Here is a 19,366-nt window from a genome sequence, read left to right on the forward strand (position 1 = left end):
AGTTCAGCATTTGAGAAGGAATATCACATCACGTATCAAAACCTTTGCATTATGTTTTCGTTTTCTCTCTCTCTCTCATATAATCTCAAAGCTGTATTGTGGAAATAATTCATGAAATCTTTTTGTGGTGGTTTTTTTAATTCTTATTTATCCGTGCATTCTGTAAGCCAAAGAAAGTATACAGGGGTTGGTTTATTTGTTTTTTCCCCCATGTGTTTTCTCTTTATTGTTATGTAAAATTTGCAGAAGGAAACGGTGAAACTAACTATACTTTGTGCATTTGACAGCACTTCAACTCCCCACCCTCACGCCAAATAGTCCCTTTCAGTTCTAGTGATCCCTTAGATGTTAGAGCAATAGTACTATGAGGTTTGAGGGGTAGAGGAGGAATCATATAAATGTGACTTCTTTTTTTTATTGATTGTGTCTCATTGAATATAAAGCCGAAAGTTAAGATATGTGCGAGCAGGGTATCATCATAAACCCAAGTACACCATAGCATAGGATTAAATGATTGCTTGAAGGGAACAGAGCCTATTAGTACAGTCCATATTTAGATGTAGCTGCCCTACTGGAAAAGCTATGATGTAAAGAGCAGAGTTGTTGTTTTAAACTGCTTTTAGCAACCAATGGCCTCACATTTACTCCTTGACATCCACATTGACTTCAGTGAGACGATTCATGTACTTAAAGTAAGGCATGTGCTTAGGTACCTGGCTGAATCAGGGACTTAATGATAAATAAACTCTGAATACATTCAGTTAATCTTCCTACCATTCAGTTAAGGGTGAGCGATGTATTACTCAGGACAGCTATACTGCTGTTGTGGAAGCTACTAGCGAGCTGCAAAAGTAGCTTGTGTATATGGAACTGGTTATCTTGCCAATCTTGTTATTTAACATCCCTATATAAAAAGTGTAGCTGTTTACCAAGGGTGTAATATGCTCGCATATTCCAAACAGGGTGAAACATTTACTCTTAGCACTCAGCTGTGATAACTTTTTTAAATTTGTACACTAAAATAACTTGGTGTAATTAAGAGGACTATGCTGTACAGATTTATTAGACTATCACTAATAAGCATGAAAAGAGGATGTCTTCTTTTTTTAAAAAGAAAGAACTACTGCTGTACATAAAATAATAAACACCGATTGTCTCTGTGTAGTATCCTGTCATATATGCCTTGGTCTTCCAGGTGTACTGCATTGCTTGTCTGCTCATCTGCATTAATAAGACGACTCCATGTTTTCAGGGCCTCTTTACCTGTTTTCTTTTAGCAGCAAGCTCCTCCTAGCTGTGCCTGACCCTGTGTTGCTCCGTTCTTATTGTGCCGGAGCCCATCTAGGAAGGATCCCTTGCTGTGCTATTGGGATGCATTCTAAAACTGTGCTGGGAGGCAGCCTATTGGAGGGGACTGAGGGACGAATGAATAATTTGAGCCTAAGATTTGATGTTTGCATTGTTTGTCCAGGTTCATGAACATGCCCAGCTTTTAATGAACAATTTGTTATATCCCAAAGCCAACTATCACTTCACCATTTTTTGTCAGAAAAGGTCCTTTAGCAGAACAGAATGTCCAGATGTCACCTTGTGTGGAATCCTACAAAAGTAGGGCTTGGCAGATAATGTAGTCAAGCCCCCTGCACTGAGGCAGGATTATGTATATGTAGTAGTGGAGCAGTATTGGATGTCAAGATGCAGTGGTGTTTAGATGAACTGAATGGAGCTGTTTGCCTAAAGAATACTGAGTGTTCTGTGTGTGTTAATTTTTATTTGTGTGTGGAGGGGGAAAAAAAAATCCTGGAATTTTTCAATGTTCATTTTCCAAATATTAAAAGTTAGATGAAATTGGGGTTTTAAAAAATAGAAAAATGGGGGGGGGGGGGGAGAAAAACACATTCATAATATACACATTTTACTACAGTATAATTGAAACATTTTTTATGTACAAAGATATTTTTGTCTCACTTGGCGCAAATAGTTTTTCCAGAAATCCTGATTTGCGTACACTTACATAATTTTCTTCAAAGCATCCTCACTCCTGTTGAGCCTCTTGCTGTCCTGGAGGTAGTCCACCCTTGAAAATAAGCACCCTGTGTCAAGACACCCACGGGGTACACTCAGAGCTCATCATGTCACTTTGCTGAAATGGGGAAGTGTCTTGATGACTGTTCCAAAAAGCCAGCACATCCAGTTTCACATCAGGGTTAAGCATGTTCAGGTAAGTCAGTAGTGGGTTTACAATAGAGCCAGGCCCATGCTCAGAAGAGGCCCCAGCCTGCTCCACTTGCACTGAGCCGCCACCAGCCCGCTGGCTCTCCCTCCCCCGCCCACCACTTGCTCCTCTTGGCCTGCCTGCCGGTCAGCCAAGGGTTCCTCTCCACCCCCAGGTCCCACCTGCCAGCTCCTCTCTGCCTCCGGGCCGGACCCCAGTGCATCTCCGGCTCCAGGCAGTCTCTTCTTCCCATTATCTATACGGCCCCACCTGTCTCCCTGGAGCAGAAGCCTAGCCAGTTGTGGGGGAGGGGACTGTGGTGGGCTTGGCTGGGCCCCTCCAGGCAAATGGGTCCTGAGGGAGCCTAGCTGGGGCAGGCCCCTGGCCTGGCTAATCAGGCCACTCCTGAGGGGCTGGTACGATTCCCCACCCCGGGACCAGCCCTGGCTGCGCTGGCGGCTCAGCCCGGCCAACACAGTCACGCCCCAGCGTGGCCAGTGAGTGCGGCTGGGAGGCAGGGCATGGGGGAGTGGGTCTCTGGGGGTGCAGGGCTGTGAGGGGGTGGGGAAGAGCTGTGTGTGTGTTGGGACACTAGGGAGTGGAGGTTCTACGTGGGGTGCTGGGCAGTTGTGGTGGGGCTGTAGGCAGGGGGGTGCTGGCCAGGGGTGGTGGTGTGCAGGGCCCAGTGCATTTGTGGCAAGGTCTGGGGGTGTGCTGGACATAGCAGGTGGGGGGGAGGGGGCTCTGGGGCAGGGCATGGCATGGGCCTAACCCCAAAGGGAAGGGGCATGCTGGCAGCACAGGGCCTGGTGGGCCATTGCTGGTTTGTAAATAGTGCCCTTGCACGGGGCTGGGCGGAGCAGGAGTGCCCCTGCCATGCCCCTGGCCAGCCCCTCGTATCCACAAAAACAAGAAGGAGTCCGGTGGCACCTTAAATACTAACAGATGTATTTGGGCATAAGCTTTCCTGAGCTAGAACCCACTTCAGCGGCTGCATCCCATGGAGTGGGTTCTAGCCCACGAGAGCTTATGCCCAAATACACCTCTTAAGCAAGGGCAGAAGTCTTCTGTGGCCTAAGGTGCGCCGCTAGCGGGGGATTAGGCGACCTAAGGGCATCGTTTCCACAGCTCTGAGCGCTGGAGCAGGTGGCTGTTAGTGCGAGGGGCGGCGCAGGGCCGGCCGGCGGCAGCCTGCAGCACCTTGGCTTGAGCCCTGGCTGGGCTGCCCGAGGCGCGGGGGGAGGGGGGGGCTGCACAGGATCCCCAGTTGTGCAGCGAGCGCGGGGGCAAGAATAAGGGGAGTCGCTGCACAGGCACGCGGAGAGCTACCAAGCCAGCTACAAAGCAATGAAATAACGGAGGGTCCCTTAAACTGGGGGCGGGCAGGCGCGCCCCACCCCCCTGGGCTGCAGGCGAGCTTGCAGGGGTGGTGGCTGAGCTCTGTCAGGCGACCCGGCCGGGCGTACAGCGCCCTGCACCGAGGGCCCCGAAGCGCGACTGCAACAGCGCTGGCGGGTAACAGCCCCGCCCCCACCGCCCCGCGCGGCGCAGCGGGAGAGTAGGCGCCCCTCCCGCGAACTACGACTCCCATGGTGCTTTGCCGGCGGGCGGCCGGGCCGGCTTCCGGTGGCGCGTGGTTTCCGGAGTGGATCGGAACCTGGAGTCCGGATTCGATCCGGGTCGGAACATTCCAAAAGCAGGTAACGCAAATCCCCGCATTCCAGCGCGGCGCGCGGCACCGCCTGCCCCTGGCCGGCGAAACCCCCCCCCCCACCCCCACCGCGCCCCCGCCGCGCCGCCCCCGCCCCCCTGGGGTTGCCCCTGGCGCGCGGGGCCCCCGGTCCGGCTGCGCCGCCGCTGCCGCCGCCTCCATCTCCATCTCCAGGCCGCCTGTTCTTTGTTACAGCGGCCGCGCCGCCGCTGCCGGGGGGGCCGGGCGGGTCCGAGGCAAAACCCGGCGGAGCCGATCCCGGCCCAGCCACCCGCCCCCCCGCCGGCGCCTCGGAGCTGCAGCCCGGAGCCGGGAGCGCGCGGGTCAGCCCCGAAAGGGGCCGCGCGGAGCCCGGCTGGGGTGGGGCTGGGCAGGTGCCGGGGGCGCGGGAGCCTGCAGGCCCCATGTCGCTCTCTGAGGAGCCGTGGTGCATACCCCTCCTCCCCCCTTTATTTCTCCGGAGCGCGGGGTGTAAACGATTCCCCCCCCACCCCGCACGCAGCTCGCCCCCGCCCGCCCCCCTTGGTTCCCAACCTCTTCCCAGGGCTGCCGCCGCTGTAAGCCCGGGCAGGAGCTCAACGCTAGTAAATCCGGTTTTAAATATAGCCCCCCGCACCTCTCCTGGAGAGCCCGACACAGACTCGCTGCTGAGACCGGAGAGAGATTGTATCTGTTGTCGCAGGGGTGAAATCACCATAACTTAGGTAAAAAGAAAAGGAGGACTTGTGGCACCTTAGAGACTAACGAATTTATTTGAGCATAAGCTTTCCGTGGGCTACAGCTCATTTAATTATTTATGCTCAAATACATTTGTTAAGCTCTGAGGTGCCACAAGTCCTCCTTTTCTTTTTGCGGATCCAGATTAACACGGCTGCTACTCTGAAACGTAACTTAGGTGTTGATGAACAGACTCTTTGTGAGTCCTTCCTGTCCATAAATGCGCAAGCTGGTTATTTAAACAGCATGTTAAAATACAAGCTGAAAACACTTTGCACGTCCACAGCGAGGCAGGATTTATTGTATATATCCAGAGATGGTTGTTATTACTTCTGTGTCTGGATACACAAGCCCTTTTTGAGCTCTGTGAATAAGTGAGATGTTTTGACTTCCAATTTTAAGGGATTTGTTCTGTCTTAGGGTCTAGTACATTACCTAGACCTGAAAGGAGTTAGCTGTGACAAAGCATTATTCTGCCACAGAAAGTGAAATCTGTGCTAAAGACCCCACCTCCAGTGAGGGAAACCACTGCTGTCAGAAAAAAGAAAAGGAGGACTTGTGGCACCTTAGAGACTAACAATTTTATTTGAGCGTAAGCTTTCGTGAGGTACAGCTCACTTCATCGAATGCATTCAGAAGAAGCCACTTCATAATATCTCTATTTCCTTCAATCGTTAAAGACCACCTCTACCAGGCAGTGGGGCTTTTTCTGATTGGTCCCTTATATATTTTTGAAGTGTGACTCACTACTCTTTTGCATTTAATGTAAACAAGATCTTCTTGGGCAATGTTAACAAATAGGATTGTGCCCAAAGCAATCTTAAAGTTAAATTGGATCGGGCCCTTTGTAAGCAGGTTGGGAAGTGGTCTCATTTAGGAAATTATTAAGTATTATTTACATAATACAGGCATTGCCATCATGATATTGATATATAAATTTCTTAGTAGCTTTACATTTAAAATAGCCCAGCCCTCTTGGCCTCCAAGGGAAATGTACTTTTCAGGCAGTGGTGGTGAAGATGAAAGTGGTATGGTCCTCTCCACCCTGTAACTGTCATGGTGAGTTCTGTATTGTCATTCTGGCCTGTGGAAGTGGAAGACACTTGAAAGTTTTGCAGTAACCTTATTTTGTTTAGTAACAGATTTTAGCCTAAAATGTAATATTGTGGCCTTATTGATATCCCATCTATATTTCTTCAGAAACATTTATCTGCTTATTGGGGTGCATCAAATGGTATAAATGAATGTATCTGATACCTAAATTTATTGTTAAAGTATGGGGTTTAAAGGCATGATGAAGTCAGGAAGACAGGACTAGGGGAGGGCAGGATAACATTTCATGTTATGAGGAAGTACTTTGAGTTTTCTGATGGCCGTTAACAATGTAATGTTCTGGTTTTATTTCAAGCCACTTACATTATAAAACATATTGGCCCTGTTATTTTGATTCTGCTTTATAAGTGCTGGCCTATAACTAAGAACAAGGTGTGATGCTGTAGGTTGAATTATAAAGGAAAAATGTCCTTTTCCATGGTGCATTCAGTGCTCTTTCCTATAAAACATTCATTCCTTGCTGATGCCTTTCATTAAATACACTTTGAAGTTTACTTTTTCTTAGTATACACAAGTGATTATCATGTTCATAGAGGGGCTAAATAAAATGTGCTGTATCTTTTTAAAACAGCACAAACTCAGTACTTTACACTTTGCTAATCTGCACTCTAAGTGATTGGGGCATAAAAAATAAGACATGCTTTCCCCATCTCAGCAAAAAAATTAACAGTAGAACTGTATACTGAAGCCTTGTGTTACTAAAACTTTATTACTTGACAAAATATACTGCAAAAAAATCTTTAGTATGGTAAAAAGTATTATATGTAAACTACATAGTGAAATAAGTGAACAAAGTAAATTTTTGATGAATTCTTCTTGTTTTATGTGTGTATTTGCAACCTTCATTCAGTTGTAGTGTGTCCAGTTATTTGTGCAAATTAGTGAAATTATACTGTAATGTAGAAAGGGAAACCTGTATCATATACTCTCATCCTTGTTTGTTTTCATAATGACAGGTATCCTCATAAATTCAGGCAGAATTAAAGGTTTGAGTCTACGCATCTTATGCTTGAGTTTAAAAAAATTATATCGTTTCCCTTTATATCTAGGTTACCAGTTCAATTTGTGAAACCAAAATTGCGCATTTTGCCACTATGACCTACATTTTCCAACTCTGTGTTTTAAATATGTAACAATGTGCTCTCACTCTCGTATGCTCAGATAAATGGAAATATTTTTATAAGTGCAATTTAAATGCATAGGTCCTGATCCTGCAACTTGCACCCTGTGCCTCAGTGGGGCTGACTTAAATGAAGCTCCACGTGGATTTTATAGGTTGTGAATACGGAAAAGCTTTCAGGATTGTAGCCTTAGCACAGTTGGAAAAAGGGAGTTTACCTGCTTAGAGCTCTTGCTTATGTACAAAATTGCTCAGTTAGGTGTAAAATCAGAAAATAGGTGTCACCTACATTTACAATCTGCTGATGATTATTAGAGTAATGCTGCAAACTTTTGAGGGGTGGTTAAAATTCTCCCATTTAGTTGCAAAATCTTAACTGGTTTAACATATAACTATAGGATGCTATCTATCACTTGGGTATAGTTATGTATATTGGTAACTGAAGGGACAAACCAACAGATTCTCTTCGCTAACTATTATATTAAAAGTACATCGAGCTGATGATAGCTTGCTATTTGTGGGCTGACAGAACTCATATGCTCCTCGGTGTAGACAATTTGCTAAAGAAACTTGGGCTGTTCACACATCATTTCTTCAACCCTTGACCCCAAAAACAAGCGCAGGTTGGTAAGTCAGAAGTCACCTATCAAGCTGATGTGAGTTCCTCACTCTTTCTACTTAAAGGGTATACTGTCCTGCCCTTCCTCCATTGCTGAGAGTACATTCTGCACCTGTGATCTAATGGCCATTGTCCGCTTAGCTGAAACATTATTTGCAGAACTCCTCATGCATGGAGATGGGAACATTGCTGTTCATTTGCTTAGTCACCATGGAACTATTCCTGTCAGTCTCGTACAAAAATGTCTGGGCTTTACAGAAGTTCATTATCACTTCTACAAGCCGATAATTATGTGCAGTGGAATGAGTAACTTAATAGATTTCTCTGCTTGTACGAATGTTAGTATCTTAGGGAGGAAATGGTCTCAGGGATCCCATGGTCTCAGGGTTAGAGCAGAAACTGGAAGTAACAACTATTGGGTTCTGTCTTCAGCTGTGCCACACAGTGTGACTTTGTACAAGTTTTTCCACCTCTTTGGGCCTCATTTACCCATGTGTTAAAGGGGCATAATAAAACATATTTCAAAAGGGTATTACGAAAACTTACTTCAGGTATGCAAAGACCTTTGAAGTCCTTGCCTGAAAAGTTCTATGTGAATGCAAAGAAGAATCATCAGTCCAGTTGTAGGGTTACGCTTCCTTCTTCAAATTTGGGAATACCAAAGTTGTAGAGACTAGACAGAAATCTGTATCATGAGAGTGCATATAGTAATGTACAGTAGTCTTTGAGATCTCTCTCTGCACCTGAGGTGTTTCCTTTAGCAAATTTTATTAGCTCAGTCCCAATGGATATATTTACACAGCAGTTTTGAGTCTACTTGATGTATAATTACAGCTTCTGGTTTTCAGGATTTTTTAATTTAATTTTTCAGGGCTTGTTTTTAGTAAGTTTTGAGTTTCATGTAGATGTCCAAAATTGTTTTTTGGGAGGGGCTTTCTCTTTGTACATATATGTAGTACTGTTTCAAAAATACTATGTTAAAGCGCAGTAGGGAACCTTTAGTACATCCCAGCAGGGTCTACACCAGTGGTGGGCAACCTGTGGGCTGCAGACTGCATGCGGCCCATCAGGGTAATTTGATTGTGGGCCGTGAGACATTTTGCTGATGTTGACTGTCCACAGGCACGGCCTCCCGCAGCTCCCAGTGGCTGTGGTTTGGCCACAGGTTGCCCACCACTGCATTAGATACAAGCTGGGGAGCGGGGACATCGCCTGTATAAACAAACTGCACTTGGAAAGGGATGATGTCAACACGAATTGAGTAACCACTTCTGGTGTTTTTCTGGTGTTAATGGGATAAACAGCAATTTAAGTGTTTCATTGGTGTTTGTTGGTGAAACCTAAAATCAGAAGCCTTCTACATATTGCATTATCTGTTCTGTCTTTGCTCAACATAATACAGTAGGTCATTGTGCTAAACTTGTTGAAAAGACCTCTGATGCATCAGAAACCATTGTGCGGTGTAAGAAACAAAAACACTTGTTTAGAAAGGTGGATATTAAGTTGATGTAAAACATTTACTGAGAGTTAGCACCTTATCAATTAATGAAGTGTATTTGTTTTCTATTCTCTTCTCATCTCCTTAAAGGGTAGCATTATGATGTTACTGTGTTCTCCCCTTTCTCTGTTAAATCACTCTCACTTTCCCAGAACAAATAGCAGTTTTGGTTCTTGCACAACAGTACACATCTGCATCCTCATTATTATGAAAAACATGTTTTGATTTAATCTGCTGTTTGTGAAAAATGCCATTTTGATAGTCCTGAAGCCAGAGTTGCTTGCACAACAGGTTTGACACAGGCAGTGTGCTACACCAATGAGTCTCAGCCCTATTCTATAGGGATTACTTTAGGACCCATCCACACGATGTATGGAAACCATTGCAAGGGCATAGACTATGTATGACCTAGAATTCCACAAGTGTCACAGCCATTGTCAGCACTGAACACACGATGGAGAAGCTGTATGGGCTCTTTTACACTAGAACAGTGGTTCTCAACCTGTTTACCATTGTGGGCTACATATGCAGCTCACTGTTTATGTGAGCTGCAGCCGCACAATATATATATATACTATCTGTATGGCCCTGAGGATGTCACATGGGCTGCAGTTGTGTGCTGATTGGGCTGTGGGTTGAGAAACAATGCACTAGAAGCACATTTCATTAAAGCTTGAATGGGTGACAATGGTTGGAAGTAGTATCTGGTGGAATTCATAAGGAGACTGAGGATATCCAGATTATCGTCCCGGGGGACGTTGCCCGGAGGACAGATCCAGGAGGAGTCTGAGTGACTGGACAATAGTGGCCCACCCTGTTCTCTTTCTTGCTATGGAACTTGCCCAGTGGAGTGCTGGCTCAGATCCACTTGGTAATGAAACAATGTTGTGTCTAATTAATCAGAAGTAGCTTCTTGATTTCAGAAGGAGGAAGAACATGTTTAGTATCTCTGTGGAGAGCTGACCTTGAGTTTCAGTGATCATCAATGCAGCTGAGAGCTGTAGAGGAAATATCTGATATTTCCTTCTGATACATATATGTGGTACTGGCAAGTCTGCAGCTTGGGCTATTGCGCTAGGAGTGTGAATTGCAGGGAAGTCTTAAAAATATCCCTGAGGCTCAACAGAAAGAGTTGAGCATGAGTTGACCTCATTTACATGGTAGGGCTGTTGATGGAACTTGCATGCTTATCCCATGCGCATTTTAGGAGCCATCACCCAGAATGACTATTGCTCCATTCAGAAGCAATTGCTGGTGACTCTGAGATGGTTCTTGGATATTTCTATTTTCTGGACAGGCAAACTGCATGAAGCATGAATAAATCTGGTTTGTACAAGAAGGGACAGTGTTTCTGTTGTCATGAGGGGTCTCTGCCTCTTCAGTGATCCTGGGTGACTGCTGTGCTAGATGTATCTTTGGTGAACGTTTCCTATGGCAGCATGAAGACCTTTTGATTCTCAGAACAGACTAGCTTTGCTGTTTATACCATCTGCTGGGTGTGTGTTTAGTCTTTCTCCCTCCTCCCTCAGTTTGCAGTTTTAATCTCTCATTCTTCTATATTTATCCTCTCTCAAATGAATCCAGCCTCTTTCTCTCCTTTCTTAGTTCTTCTGCTGATCATTTTGCCTTCTCATCTCCCACTTCAGCTCTGGGAAGAGCCTGTCCCTTGTTTGGGGGTTCTGCTTCTCTTTCTTGTGCCTCTAGATATGTCATTAGAGGACCAGGATGACCTCTCGGAGTTGGGAGAGAAATGATCTTCCTGACCTTGTTTGTGCTTGCCCAATTTTTTGCTGTGAGCCCCAGATAATCACTAACAAAATCTAGGGTCCAGTTATAACAACCAGCCATTGACCATTTAGGTTATTTAGACATCAGTGAAAAGCAATTATCCAATGCTTTTCATCCGTTAACACTCAAAGTGCTTTAGAAGTGAGGGTATGGGTTCTTAGCCTCATTCACTGGTGAGGGAAAATCTGTTTGCATAGAGGTCAGGTGACTTGAGTAAGTACAATCACAAAGTCGGTGGACTAGATTGTGCGTTTTCTAACTCCCAGTACTTAGATTGTAAGCTCTCCGAGGTAGGCACTGTCTTTTGTTCTGTGTTTGTACTGCGTCTACCACGATGGGATCCTGATCCATGACTGGGGCTCCCAGTAATAATAGTACTGTATCCTCTCTATCAAAGCGTGTGACCTCTCTGGACCAGATGTGCAAAGGCATGAATGATTTACAGCCAAAATTTAACCCAAGCTCGTGGTTGGTGCTTATCAAAGAAATAACTCTCCTCTCTCAGAGTTTTTCCTTTGTTGTGCTGTAATACCAAAAATAAATCAAATAAAATCAGTCTTCCGCAGCTGGGATTGTAGTTTTTAGAATCCCAGCTCCTTAGCTCTCTGACCCATGACCAAAAAACCCAGCGTCATGACTTGAGCATTGAGATTCACATTGCAGCATTTCTCCATTCTGCTTGCTGTGTCCAATCTCCTTAGTGAACATAGGATTGACGTTATGGATTCTTGTCATTTTCGACATCCTTCTGGCTCAGAAGAACAGTATTTGCAGGTGGAGGAAGGAATGATGTGATGTGACTGTGCACCACACCAAAGCTGGCAGACCTCATTTCAGGCTTGTGAAGCAAAGGCATTGAGAAATGAATCTTCTACTTCATGCTCAATTTGACTCTTTATGACTGAGAGTTTTGTGGGATATGAGCTCATTGTGAGGTTATGTACCATGTGCTGTACTGTCTAGATGATAGAAGGTATGAATTCCTGAATAGTTGGTGCACGCTTAAAACATTTCTGCCCCCTTTTTTGTGAATCTTGCCTTAGCTGACACATTACTAACAGGTGCTGTTGTCATGTACAGTGGAATGCACTTAGAGTAAACTCAGAGAGAAGGTCAGTTTATAGTGAAATGGAATAAAAGTCCCACATTGTTTAGTGGCTGTTTATTCGTAGTGAGCAATTATGTGGAAGGGAAAAAATACTTGGCAGTAAAAGAAAAAGTTACATTGTGTTTATGTGCCTGCTTGTAAAGGTGTGATAATACATGAGCTGGGGGTGAACTGTTTAAATACATGCTTCTGTAAGGATTAAGGGTTGAAATAATGTATTTCTGCTGTTTTCATTAAAAAAAACTGCATGAACCAGAGTGGTTACGAAAAGCATCATATTTATCGTAGGTGGGGTCTTGCAAGGCACCTGATATCACCCTTAATATAGGCATTAGTGGATCATTAACCGCTTTAATTTGTGTTTTACATTCTATGTATGATATACTCTGCTCGGGTTCAGTAGTCTCTTTGCACATGCATTGGGGTCAGTTAATATTATCACTCAGTAGGTAACTCTTTTATTAGATCTGTGTATTAGAACTGTGTCAGGAAGCAGCATTTACATTATGCTCAGTTTTCTCCCTTGTATTTTGACAGGTTTCAGAAATGGCAGAAGATGGCAGCAATGAGACCATGTTTATTTGTAAGTATTAGAAGAATAATGATGGAGTCGTAATGTGAGGTGTATTTACAGAGCATTAATTTTGAAGTTCAAACCAACTTACTCTTATATTGTTTTCCTAAAGGTGATTATTTAAGGGAAACCCAAATAGTTTATGGCAGTGTGGAGGGAATTGCACCAAAGTTAAGAATACAAATTCTCAGTTTTTTGTTGGGAAATGCAAGAAATGGCTAGATATGAATTAGTAGCTCAGCTTTTTAATTGCTAGCCTCCAAGAGACTAAGGGTATGTCTACATTGCAATTAGACACCTGTGACTGGCTCATGCCAGCTGAGTCAGGCTAAGGGGCTCTTTAATTGCAGTACAGATGTTTGGGCTCAGGCTTGGACCCAGGCTCTAGTACCCTGCAAGATGGGAGGGTCCCAGAGCTGGGGCTCAGCTAGATCGCAAACGTCTACACCGCAGCTAAACAGTCCCTTAGCCTGAGCCCCGCAAGCCCAAGTCAGCTGGCACGAGCCAACTGTGGGTGTCTAACTGCAGTAGACATATCCTAAAAGCCTAAAGGTTATCCATGGCTAAATTGTTTCCTTTAGGTTAGGTGACTGCTGCCATCTTGACTGACACACTGGGGAAGGAACCGGGGAGCTCCAGAGCTAAAAGCTTGAGCTGCTACAGCTTGGGCTAAACAGTCAAGACTCTCTAGCTGGGGCTGTGACAGCCTTGCATCCTCTGTGGATATGGCACAGAGGTGGAACTGGAACACACCCTCACCAGTGAGCTACACTTACATAAGTGGACGGGACCTAGATCTAGCCAATCTGACCTGGAGAGATCAAGAGCAGAGAGTGCTGCCTTGATGGTATGTGTCATAGTCACTTCCTCTCACAGTCCCTGTAGGTGCACTTCAGGGTTGGGGCTCCACAGGTCAGGACGGGACTGACTGGGACATCTTCTCTCTTTCCAAAATTTGCTGGAGTTCCCCCCTAAATAGTAATGCTGATTCAGTTGATATAGTCCTACTTGGGTTGTTCAGCTCCACAGTGAGCCTTCTTCCCCTTCCCCTCCTCAGAAGAGCCGTAGAAGCTGGAGAGGACCAGGAAGCAGAGAAAAAGGCTCTGACCTCTATGGGTTTAGGGGGGCAAGTTATCTTGCCAGTTCCACAGATGGTGTATGTCAAACACCCCCCACCCCCACCCCAGATGGGACAGGAATTCATGAAGTTTCTTGCCTCCTATGTGAGATTTTTCCACAGAATTTAAGGGCCTCTTCTGTTTCAGAAAAGTGAATGTCTAGACCTGACATTGTGGGCTTCCATAGTTACTGACCATCAGAGCGTTTCATATCCAGTTACCTCAGTTTATAAGCCAGACAACTTGTTTCTAAAATGTCAGCTCTTCCATGCTTAGTCTGGGGCCTGAAAATTGTGGCTGTCTCTTTCTGTTGCATGCAGCACCACCAGAAATATGGGTTTGACAGTCGTGTTGGTAAACCTAAGGCCAAATATAACATGTGGTGCTCTTCAGCAATTATGACAACTTTGCAGTGCCAACAGCAGTGACACTTTTTCCTTTCTGCCAGCAAACTAAGCACATGTGACTGAAAAGATGCACATAAAGTCCTGTACTTGGACTTCAGTGGGAGCAGGGAATTCTACCTTTGAATTCAGTGGGAGCAGGATTGAGCCATCATTAGGGAATAGGAATATGCAGTGGAGGGAGTTGTAGTCTAGTGGTTAGAGCTGGGAATTGGAAGCAGACTTCTTGTGTTCTGTTCATAACTCTCCCAGTGACTGTGCCAAAGTTTACCCAGTTGCAAAATGGATATAATACCTGCCTCATATGTTACTGAGACTTAGTTGTTTGCAAAGTGCTCTGAGATCCTTAAATAAAAAGCACTATATAAATGCAAAATATTATTAAGGTTTGTACTTTTAAAATATTTATTGATTAGAATTATTCTTCAGCCATAAACTCACTTTTAAAAGGGATCTTCACTGCTAAAGCTCAACCTCATATACTCCCCTTTGAGAAATCTATGGTTTATCTCTTTGTGTCTGACTTTGTATTTCTTCTGTGGTCGTAAGCCCTTAAGTATCACACATGGTGAGTACTCCAACTCAGGGGAGGGTCTGCTATGAGGCATCCTGTACAGATTCTGTAGACTTCAGAGACATATGTCCAAAAACGCTAGTGTTCCCCGCTTTGATGACTGTTCATCCACCAGGATATTAAAGAAAATGATATATGCTTCTTGTACTCCTAAATAGTGCTGGACAATAAGAAATGTGGAGAGCCACAGGCTGTATGTACATTGTATACTATCTTTGCACAAGTTTCAGGCACTCTTAATTTGAATGCTGAACATTGAGTGAAAGCTTCAGCTACAGCAAATCCTCTAAGGAAGTGCTGTGTAAGTTTCACAGATGTGAACACTGCTGGTGAGAGTTTAGTTTCCCATTGTAAAAGCAAGGTGTTCTTTCTCAGTAGTTACAGTCTGGAATGAAATTCTGTATCGTGTTAATTTGCAACATGTATGCAATAATATTCTTGTGCAACCTTACTGAAGTCCTCAGGGTTCCCTACGTTTGACATGGAGCAGAATTTGGCAGCTGGGGAATATCCTCTCTGTGATGACTTCTTGTCCCTATCCAATCAACTGGCTTCACAGTAACATTTTGACAACTCTTTGACATAGAAACGTATGTTTCGACTGGTCCTAAATTGACTCTTATTTTATCATTATCCAGGGCAAAGGTTGTTTCTTGGGTTCCCTTTAGCCCTGGATAACTTACAGTATTTTAAAATAAAAGTCAAATTAGGGGAACTGAAAGCTTGTATTATTTTGCCCGGTAATAAAGAATTGCCAGATTGTATTGGAAAGGGTCCAGAGGAGCTGTTGCCATAGTGCCAAATTCCCCCCCCCCCCCCCCCAGCCATACACTTGCAAGGGAGGGTTGCACAGGTACAACTGTGGGCGGAGCTTGGGACCCAGGGGGAAATCCAATGGCAGTTTTCCATGGATTTCATTAGGGTCAGGATTTCACTCCCAGTCTCTGAGAGCCCATCAGATTTTGACTATGCATTTTAAACCCTGGACTCCAGTGAACAGAATAGTGATTTTTTTAGCTGAGAGAGGCTAGCGCAGTGGGGGTTTGTGTTTTTTTTTGTTTGGTTGGTTGGTTTTTTAAGTCCTCCTACCTTTAAACAAAACATTTACTGGAGTTTTGTTTAGCAAATATTTTCTTTAGGAAGATATTTACATTTTTAAAGTGTCTTCTGGTAGTCTTAGGTATGTGTTGAATGATACGTTTGATTCAATTGTGTATATCTTTTGGGGCAGTACAAATTACTACTTTATTGTATGTCATTAGTTTGGTGTTTAAATTTTCTATGTGTCTGTTGACTGAGAGAGCACTGCCCGATGACAGCATTTACCTTGCAGCTCTATGTGCTGTTTACTTACAGGGTGCGAGGATTGTGGTCAGTACCATGATTCGGAGTGTCCTGAGCTGGGCCCAGTGGTGACAGTCAAAGACTCCTTTGTGTTGAGCAGGGCAAGGTAAGTAACTTTAGCGTGACTACATGGCTTGTTTGTTTTTTAAAGAGAATTTCGTCTTTGTGAAAGGTACCAGACTGACAGCTGAAAAATGAAGTCCTCTGTCGACAAAATAGATACAGCCTCAATTAAACAAAGAATCAAAGCACATGCTTAAATGATTTGCTGAATCAAGGCCTAAGAGAGGCTCTGTTTATGCATTCCTTGGCAACTCTTAGAGATTGCCGACAAAGGAGTCAGATAGTACCAGTTGTGGTGGAGACTTGTTTCCTATATTGGTTGAAAATGTTTGACATTTATCCCGTTCCTTCTCCTTACACGTGCTGCACTAGATTTTCAAAATTCAAAATGGTTCATGGGAATTTCCCATGGCGTTAATAAGAGTTACACAGTTTTGCACTGCCTCTGTAATTCGTCTACTGTGAGAAGCAAAACTTCGGAACATTTCCATCTTTGTAAGTCGTCTAAAGAGTGATCATCAATCCCAGTTTTGTCAGTAAATCTAGGTGTATAATAAAATAGCAGAAATATTTGTGCTCCGCAAAAGAAATGAACAAATTAAATAGAGAGTTAGGAATAGGAGTAAACTTTATATCGAAGCATTAAATGTTTCCATTTGGAATTATATTCTGATGTGGAATGTTTGATTTTTTGCTATGGGAAAGAGAGTTCACTTACAATGGAATTTTGACACACAGTAGAACTCAGAGAAGGATACTGATCTCTAACATTTGGCATGGGGGCAATGCGGTGAATGTTTGATCAGTACCAGACTGACTCATTGAGAGCTAAACTGTCCATATCAACTTTCTCTTCTTCGTAGCGCTGCTGGTGGACAAACACCCCCCTCATACCACCAGCAGTGACACTAATGTTTAGATGACCCAACTGAGGTCACTGTATAAATGTATTATAAGAGGAGATGGTCCCTGTCCTGAAGGGCTTACAGTCTAAATAAACACGATAGGCAAAGAGTGGGAGAAATATTGCCATCCCTGGTTTACATCTGGGGAGCTGAGGCTGAGTGAGATTGACGTGCCTAAGGTCCAATGGGAAGCTTGCAGCAGAGCAGGCGCACTGGAACACAGATCTCTTGAGTCCAGTGACTTAACCACAAGATCACCATGCTGACAAATGTCCTTTCCTCTCTTATAATAACATGATCTCTTAGGATGTTAAAACTAATTTTACAATTCTCCTTTGCTTTTCACTAAAAGACTAATTGGTTTACTTTTTGTATTTCTCTCAGCCTTGACAGTGAAAATAGACTGGTCAGATTCACCTTTGTTTATAATTGGTTTCTAGCCAATTTAATTCTCAGGTTCTCATGCACTAGAGCAGTGTTGAAAAGTTGGGGTAGCTAACAATGCAGGGGAATGTTTGTCTTTTTATAAACTTGACTTAATTGGAAATTTAAAAATGTTTGGAAACCATTTCCCTTGAGCATAGGCTTTGTAACAACTTGCGTTTATAAAACTTATATTTGGGCCAAATTTGACTGGCCAGCATAACTTTTTGAAGGTTAAAGTTCTATAAATGCACGGGGTCAGATCACTCCTCCAGTGGGAAAACGCATGGGGGGAATCTATGCGGGGGAGAAACTTTGAATTACCCCATGTACCTCATCCCTCCCTTCTGAGGTGAGGTATTGAGGAGGGAGAGGGGCATGGATTTTGAAAGCTCTGCCCCAAGCCAACCCCACACATCTGGAAAACTTGGGAGCGTGGAGGGAAAGGAACTCGCTGGCTTTTCTTTTTTGTAACACAGCTGTTACAGAAGCTTAGTTGCCATTGCCTCAGTCCCCCTGCGGGTGAGGAGGGCCATTCAGTGGGAGGTAATAACAGCACCAGCTGTATTATTCGCTGCCCAGATTTGCATGAGGAAATCTGAGCCCAGAGAAAGGGATGGTATTGTGGAGAGCAGCCCCTCCCTGGTCTCTTTTCCTTACCCTTCTACAAAACCCTGTCAGCACAGCTCTCACTGAAGGCATCAATTAGGGGCTGGAAGAGGGATAGTATAGAAAAATACAGTCCCTCCTCTCCATTTCTATGCCTAAAATTTGGATCACAATAAGTTAAATAGGAAAACAGATTTACTGGGTGTGGCTGCAACACTTGAATATAAATGCATGCTTAGGGTTCTTACAAGCCAACATATTTTTCTTCTACACCAGTGTCGAAGAACAATGGAGAATGGTTTACAGTCTCTTACATCAGGTTCCCATCCAATTATTACCTAAACTGCATGATGGCTCTCGTTACAGGAAGTTATTTTCAAATGTTTGTCACGTTTGGGTACGGTTCCTCTTAAAAACAGATTTGGAAAAATGGTGAGACACCAATGACCAAGGCACCTATGATCTGAAGGAAAGCTACTGCTAACCTCTGGATTTAGAAGGGAGACAGGATTTGACATCAGAGATGGGAAAGATTCTGATTAAAAAAGAAAATATCGTGAAAGCAAATGATCTATGAAAAGATACTGGTGGCTCAGATTTGGACCAAAAAATAGATTTTTTTAAAAATCAGCTTTTATAGAATTGAAGGTCAGTAGAAATGTTTCCATTGTTTATTTTTTTTAAATTCCAATGGAAACTAGCTTTATTCAGCATAACAACCTCCTGTCATTGCAGCATTGAGAAATAGGTGCTGATTTCTTTTGGACATTGCAAGACTTATGTTCTGCACAGCTACTTTACATGGTACTTAGATTCTCTCATTTTTGTTTTCAATAGGTCATCCCTTCCTTCCAATCTGGAGATCAGACAACTGCAAGATGGGACTGAAGGAGTATTTGCAGTGACGCAGCTTGTCAAACGTACCCAGTTTGGCCCATTTGAATCCAAGAGAGTTGCCAAACTGGAAAAGGAGTCAGCATTTCCACTGAAGGTACAGTATGGCACCAGCAAAATGATACTGACATGACATTAGTTTTAAGGTCATCACCTACAGATGATGTAAAGAAACTGATAAGTAGAGATGGGTTCAAACCACAAAACTTGGAGTCAGATCTTGAACTGTAGGGTGCTCCAGGTATTTTTAATGAAGGGTTCAATTTGATCCCACTTCTCTAATAGGTAGTCACAAAAGCCAGTACGCTTTTGCCTTGACAAGTACATAAGATGTGGTGGTGCTGTTTATACAACATGCAGAAGAAAAGTTTGTTTGTTTTCTCATTTTTGTTTCATTCTCTCCCCTTGAAAAGTTTCAGTGAAAAAACTACTTTGGGTGTTTCAGTGCAATCTTCCCATCACAGTAATATCTGATTGAGCAATAAAGATCTAGAAACCAAATTCAAGGGTAATAAGCGTTCAGGATTTTTTTTCCCTTACCCTTGATAGGTGAACAAGTTAAATGGCAT

At 43.8% G+C, this 19,366-nt stretch overlaps 1 protein-coding gene across 5 annotated transcripts in view; it reads left to right on the forward strand.

Annotated features, from left to right (window-relative positions):
* The first annotated feature begins 3,813 nt into the window (after positions 1-3,813).
* Positions 3,814-19,366, forward strand: part of PRDM15 (PR/SET domain 15) — a 43,892-nt gene continuing 28,339 nt past the window's right edge. For all 5 annotated transcript variants that reach the window (XM_073359992.2, XM_073360013.2, XM_073360003.2 and 2 more), the window contains exons 1-4: positions 3,814-3,915; positions 12,427-12,472; positions 15,916-16,009; positions 18,741-18,894. In XM_073359992.2, coding sequence (XP_073216093.1) covers positions 12,436-12,472; positions 15,916-16,009; positions 18,741-18,894 — 285 coding nt within the window. In that variant the 5' untranslated portion in view covers positions 3,814-3,915; positions 12,427-12,435. The remainder of the gene's footprint in view (positions 3,916-12,426; positions 12,473-15,915; positions 16,010-18,740; positions 18,895-19,366) is intronic.

Source organism: Lepidochelys kempii, chromosome 1 (genome assembly GCF_965140285.1).
Source record: "Lepidochelys kempii isolate rLepKem1 chromosome 1, rLepKem1.hap1, whole genome shotgun sequence".
Lineage (NCBI taxonomy): Eukaryota > Metazoa > Chordata > Testudines > Cheloniidae > Lepidochelys > Lepidochelys kempii.